Genomic DNA, 6,819 nt, shown 5'->3' with positions numbered 1-6,819 from the left:
TTTTCATATTCTTAGAATTTGTCAATGGCTGCCGATTTTTGAATCATGTAAACCATTCTTGTTCATAACAATGATACTGCGTAATTTTAATCTTCAATTCAAATCTTGTTGTTTCTACAAGTGCAAGGCAATACTCATCTAATCATAATTCATTCCATATTGATAGGTAGACCTTTAGGACTTACCTTTTCCCTACCTTTGTTACTGCACTCTTTCTGTTAATGTGACTTTAATTACTTTTTAGCAGTTTCCTCTAGTCTCCAAGTATCGATTTTAACCTTCTATTAGGATTAAGTCCTGTATACATTCTGTTGTTCACTGGTATTTGTAAATAAAGATTATTACTAATGCAACTTATACCAATAAGCTGTTCATTGTATTTGTTCTCTATTTCATCCAATTTTTTTTGCTGATTCCTTTCTTAAAAGCTTTTCATTTTGGATCAATGCGAGTGGCCTATTTGGTTAAACAAGTTCATGCTCATTTCAGTTTTGGACCTCTTTGTGCATATTTATCCATAAACTATATGTACATGTTTTGTTTTGTCTGTGAATCACCCCATAAGTTGCCATTCATTTCAGTTTCTATTGACCAAAGTTTGCATTTCTTATTGCATGTAATCTTTAATTTGATTGTTTGAGTCTTGCAGCCAAAATAGAGGAGACTGATGTTCTATTTTTGTCTAGATCTACAGGTTAATATTCCTCTAATACATATTAATTTTGAAATAATTATATTTTTATTAAATCTTTATATGTCATGATGATGATGGGTGTGTTATTAATAGGTGGGTGAATCAAAGTTTTTGTTCGAATCCGAAACCATACAAAGATAATAGAGCTTTTTTGTTGTTGAGCACTTGAATTGGAGAATGCAAGCAATTAATTCCGAGGTTGCAGCAGTAGTTGCAGGCAAACCAAAACAATTGTTGATCCTAAGAAAGCTATATGGCTCACTGAAAATTGTGATGGTGAATTTGAAGGTAGAAGACCAATTTTTTTTTTTTTTTGGTGGGAGAAGAACGTAGAAGACTTGAGACATCTACATGGCTTTTTTCACATTTCTGTTATGTATCTTATTGACTCTATTATTTGGTTACATATACTTGGAAATTTGTAATGATTGGAATTAATATTTTGTAAATATTATGATTCTTATGATTGCATTTTATATTTTTTATATTAATTTTATAATTTTCAGGAACAAAAATACAAAAATTATGTATTTTGAATTTCTCACCAAAAATTACTAATTAAATTCAAATTTTTTTTTTACTTTTTTGAAAAATATGTTATGACGGACATAGGAGTGGTAATATTTATCACAACTATGTGACATGTATTGTTCTGTCATTTTTCTTGATGTCGGCTACAATGACAATAAGAATAACCGTCATTCATCCTTAAGATGATAGTTTTTACCTGTCATAGTAGATTATTTTTCTTATAGTGAGGGAACTTGATAAGTTATTTATGGTCTAAGTGGCCAATTTAGATTAACTATCATAGTTAATTCACTATTGGAAATTTGGAATAAAGTTCATAATGTTATTTAATTCTTGATTATTTAGGTTATAACTTTTAATTCAACAGTTAGCTTTATCATAGGATTGGCTGTCCTTTATTAGTATTGAAATGTGAAGTGTTATTATTGATCCACAATTTTGAGAAACTAACGCGTCATAAACTAAGATTTGTAATTTTTTTTTTCTTGAAAGAATGGCCATTACGAAAGACACTTTGCAACACACAATTTGCGGTCACAAAGCTTTTGTAGCACCCGCGTACGTAAGTAACCCCTTTAAGCCGTCACAAAAAGTCATATGTAACGGCAAAGTAACAGTCACGTAAATCACTTTTTCAATTAGTGTTATTATATGATTAAAATTTAATTATCTCTACTTTTTAGTTTTTAACCATCAATCGCGTTAATAAAATTTGTTTAGAAGAAAATCAATCATGAGAAATAAGAAATTTCTTATACTAGAGCGATGTCATGCTGATAACGTCTTATTGGTGTTAGTAAGAAGTAGTTGAGAACTAGGTGGTAAATAATATAAAATTTCGAAAATGTATGAGAGAAACTAGCCACGTGTCCAGATCTATATTACAATAGTGAGCCAATAATAGGATGGGTGACGAAAGAATCCTAAATAATAAATAAATTCGATTCCTGAAACTGATAGGACGCCTTTTCAAGCCAGGATTCGGAATATTGTATAGCAAATTAACTTTGTCTTATTGTCTATATAAGACCAATTAGCACGTACTGGTGTATTTTATGGGATCATATCTAATAGTAAATAATAATAAGCTCACTGTCTCGGTCCTCTCATGATTTCTTTTCTCGGTCTCTTACTATTGATTGATTTGATTATCTAATTTTGATCGATCGATCAATCATTAGTAATGGGTTTTACAAAGACGAAAATATATATCATAGTAGCTGCTTTAAGTTTCTTGCTGGTGATGGCAACCGCAGCAACTGTGCGTGTTGGTGGTCGTGGTGGAGCTGAGAAAGTAGTGAGTCTTGGAGGTGTTGGTTTTTCTAAAACACACAAAGTTGGTGGTGAGTCTGGTGGATGGACAAATCCAAAGGCAAACATCGGCGACGTTGATTATTACAAGAAATGGGCATCTTCGAGGAACTTCAGCGTTGGAGACACCATCGTGTTCGAGTACAACAGGCAGTCAGACAACGTGATCGTGTCACGTAACCGCCAAGATTTTGAGTCATGCAGAACAAAATCCCTCAACCGTGGGGCCTCCACTACTGGCTCTGACTCAATCCTTCTCACATTTACCGGCAGCCACTACTTTTGGAGCGGTTTTCCAGGCCACTGTCAAGCAGGACAGAAGTTCGAAATCCTGGTTAGAGAAGGTTACCGGCCGCCGAGGCCGCGTTTGCCCAAACTATATGTTGATAGCACCTTTGCTTTTTCTTTCCCATTCATTCGCCATGATTCATGTAGAAATTATTCGGATCCGAATCCTCCCCTCCTAATCAGATCTTCTTAATATAACTATATTGAATTAATTAATAGTGGACAGAAAAGTACTCTTTTTAGTTTATTTGACTCAAATTTTGTTAGTTTAGTTTAGTTTATTTAGGATTTGATTTTTCTTAACCCTATTCTATTATGGTTGTTATTCAAATAATCAACATCATCGTAACAGTCTTTTACTATTTTTTATTCTTTTTTTTTTTTTGTCAATCATAGACGTTTTGGGGCAAGGATTACTTGTGGGATTGGATTGGTTTTGGAATTAATTATTTATACTACATTTGGCAAGTTTCACTTTGAATTAGATTAGAGGATAAAATTTGAACTTACTCCTAAAATCATGGGATTAGCAAACCCAATTTACAGATGCATTTAATTAGGATAAATTTACACATGGGTTTAGTTAGGATTAATTTTAAAAACAATACTTGTATAATGCTTGTATGTTTACTTTAATAATCACTATATTAAAATTAATCATGAAAATTAATAATATCAGTAATTGGTTGCTTTTACATATATTATTTGCTCAATTTTTGATAAAATAAAATATACTAAAATATGTAATAAAATTAATTAAATATTTAAATAATTTTTAATTTAATTTAATTTAATCTAATTTATATTTTGTTTATTATAAATTATGACTACTTAATAACTAATTTTTTATATATTTAATTTTTAGTTAATTGTATTTTAAATTAATTTTAATAATTATTTTATTATTAAATATTCATGAATAGTTCTTACTTATAATTAAATGTCAACTTAAATGGTATTTAGTGTCATTCAAATATAATTTAATACAGTTCAATCGATATTATACCAAATATAAGACAATATTATATAATTTAGTCGGATCCAAACAAATCTAATCTAGTGTAATTTTAATAATTAGTCCAATCTAATCTTGCTTGCCAAAGTGTCCAAGTATTTAATTAGTTATCCAAAGCCCTTTTTCAAAATGTCTGCCTATTATTAATTACAGTATAACCTATGTAAATTGATAATATTAGGACCATACAAAACCTATTAATTTAAAGGGGAATTAATTTAATTGATAAAATAATAATTTATAAAGTGTATATACATTACAATGGACACATCTTTTAATATTTTACCAATCTAATCAATTGAAAATGAATTAATCCACTAAACAATTAAATAAATAAAAAATAAAAAATGCTTACAATTTCATAATTCAACCCCAGAACTTCTAGAAGTAATAAGCAAAATTAAGGATGAGATTAAAATTATATTTAAATTTCTAAAAAAAAAGTAACAATATAGTCATATTTTAAATAAAAAATATCATAACAATTATATTTGTAATTTCAACAAATTATTAATTTACGATATGAATGTGAACACAAAATTGTGTAAGATTGTTTCCAAAAAAAAGCATTATCTTAAAGCATCACCAAAAGTCTTTACTAATTTTACTTTTCGAATATATATTTGCTTATCTATGTGGCAAATAGGAGAGTGAAAAAATATTATATCCTCCAAGAAATTCCTCAAATAGAAATAAGTTAATATTACTTTAATCAAATAACTATTTTTTTAAAGGAAAAATAAATAGTAATTAAGACACTTCTCTCTTTCTTTCTAATAAAAAGTAATTAAATATAAATTAAAGAGAGAGAAAGCACTCTACAAAATTGAAAAGAGAGAAATATTTCTTATTAGAAAAATTTTAATAGAATTGTTTTTCTAAAGTCTTAAATGTTGAAGTGGCTCTTCAACTAAGTAGTAAAATTTTATTTGAAGAGTTTTTTGGTAATGCTCTTATTAATTTAGCCCTTTGCCCAAGTCGGGACTGTAAAAATTTATTATATAATAGAGGTTTTATTAATTTATTTAGTTATAGAGGTTTCACTGTATAAGTTTATAACCAAATTAGCACACACCCATAGACCCACAATAGGCCTCTAATACACGATTGTGGATATATATTATATGCAGACAATTGAGTATTACGATTGGATATATATTTTACCGTACGTGAAACAGTACCCTGATTCTAAAATATAATTAATAGCTCTGGTACCATTGTTAGGAAATTGATGGGAGAAGCACAATTACAACTAAAATGACATTGGAGTAAAATGAAGAACAAGCACACAAAGAGGACATTAGAAATTACATGGTTTGACTTTTAACCCACGTTCACAAGAAAAGACAAAAGGATAAAACTTTACCAGAACCTCAATACATACAACCTCTCAAATCACTAATCACATAAGAGTATTAAAAACTCTTAATCTCTCACTTAACTCTTGATTTCTCCCTCTCAAAATAGAGGAGAAGAACTGAAGAAATTAAATAGATTGGGATGCACCAAATGAGGGGGAGCACCCCTCCTTTAGCCAATTGGTTGGCTATTTTTCATCCTTTTTTTTGTTTGGGGGGAAGGGGGGGGGGGGGGGGGGAAGTCAAACCACGCGGGTACAAATTGTGATGCACCGTTCCAACAATTGTGGGTGCACCACTCTTCTAGAAGAGTGGCGCCCCATTTTCAACAGATGGGTGTTGCGACTTTGAACAATGCCGGTATTTCCCTTATGCGCGGTGCAGTGCTTATAAACACCGATGTATCTACACTCAATTATACCTTATTGGCCCTGAAACATCTATATTCGTCTCCACCGAGCAACTCACCTTCAAAAACACAGACGAAAGCACAATTCATGTGCAAGATGTCGTTTTCGGATGTGGCTTCAGTACTAACCGGAATTTTAAATTTTCTGGGATTTTTGGTCTGGGAATCGGTAGATCATCTCTAGTTTCTCTGCTGAACTCTTCGTTCTCTTACTGCATTGGGAGCTTGCAAGATCCGGACTATTTACATAACAAGCTGATTCTAGGGGATGGAGCAATAATTGATGAAGGTGATGCTACCCCTCTTCAATTCATAGATGGACATTATTACATAACCCTTGAAGCCATAAGCGTTGATGGCAGAATGCTTGACATAAACCCTAATATTTTCAAAATGGATGATAGTGGTGGTGGAGTTATGATTGACAGTGGAACAGATGTAACTTGGCTTGTGAAAGAAGCTTACGAGGCACTTCGTGACGAAGTTATGATCCGTCTCGAAGGGGAGCAGATGAGATCATATTCGTGGCCAGACAAATTGTGTTATCATGGGATCATGTCTAGTGACCTCAAGGGGTTTCCAACTGTTAGGTTTCATTTTAGGGGCGGAGCTAAGTTGGCTTTGGAGAAAGACAGCATGTTTTATCAACCGAGGCCAGATGCATTTTGCATGGCTGTGAATCCGGCTTCTATTAATAATAGATACGTAAACTTTTCACTTATTGGAATGATGGCTCAACAATTTTACAATGTGGGTTATGACATTGGCAGGAAGCAGAAAACTTTCCAGAGGATGGATTGTGAAGTTCTTGATGATGATTGATATTTTATGATGATAGATCATCACAGATCATCATATGGGGATTGTAAATTGAGCTTTCGATCATTAATTAATAAATTAAGAGAGAGTGATGGATAGAAGTATAATGAGTATATATATATATATATATATATATATATATATATATATATATATATATATATAAGTAGAAAGTTTGATTGGATGTATAGTAAAAGTTTCCACTAATAAATCACACCAAATCATTCATTATGTTTTTCAAACTTTTTGTTATATGCATTAAATATACTATACTTCATTCCCATCTTTATTGGAATAATATGTCTCAACAAAAATACAAAGTGGATTATGATATTGGTGGGAAGCAGATAGATAACTTTATAGAGGACCGATTGTGAACTTCTTGATGATTGAT

The 6,819-nt window shown here is 31.1% G+C and overlaps 1 protein-coding gene across 1 annotated transcript; it reads left to right on the top strand.

Moving 5' to 3' along the window:
* The first annotated feature begins 2,468 nt into the window (after nt 1-2,468).
* LOC18045680 (aspartyl protease UND) lies at nt 2,469-6,462 on the top strand. The gene is made up of 2 exons (XM_006436537.2): nt 2,469-2,870; nt 5,505-6,462. Exons 1-2 carry the CDS (start codon nt 2,469-2,471, stop codon nt 6,426-6,428), a joined length of 1,326 nt encoding a protein of 441 aa, XP_006436600.2. The 3' UTR covers nt 6,429-6,462.
* The last annotated feature ends 357 nt before the right edge of the window (nt 6,463-6,819 follow it).

The sequence above is a fragment of the Citrus clementina genome, unplaced genomic scaffold (assembly GCF_000493195.1).
Source record: "Citrus clementina cultivar Clemenules unplaced genomic scaffold, Citrus_clementina_v1.0 scaffold_4, whole genome shotgun sequence".
Classification (NCBI taxonomy): Eukaryota; Viridiplantae; Streptophyta; class Magnoliopsida; order Sapindales; family Rutaceae; genus Citrus; species Citrus x clementina.
Note: the sequence above shows the minus strand (reverse complement) of the source record. Positions and strands in the feature narration are given on the sequence as shown.

What these genes read in the sequence shown, in the direction of transcription:
- LOC18045680 (XM_006436537.2), top strand. Translation starts at nt 2,469, where the DNA reads ATGGCAACCGCAGCAACTGTGCGTGTTGGTGGTCGTGGTGGAGCTGAG. An exon ending in GACAGAAGTTCGAAATCCTG is followed by an intron (nt 2,871 to 5,504) that starts GTTAGAGAAGGT and finishes CCACTCTTCTAG; the next exon opens with AAGAGTGGCGCCCCATTTTC.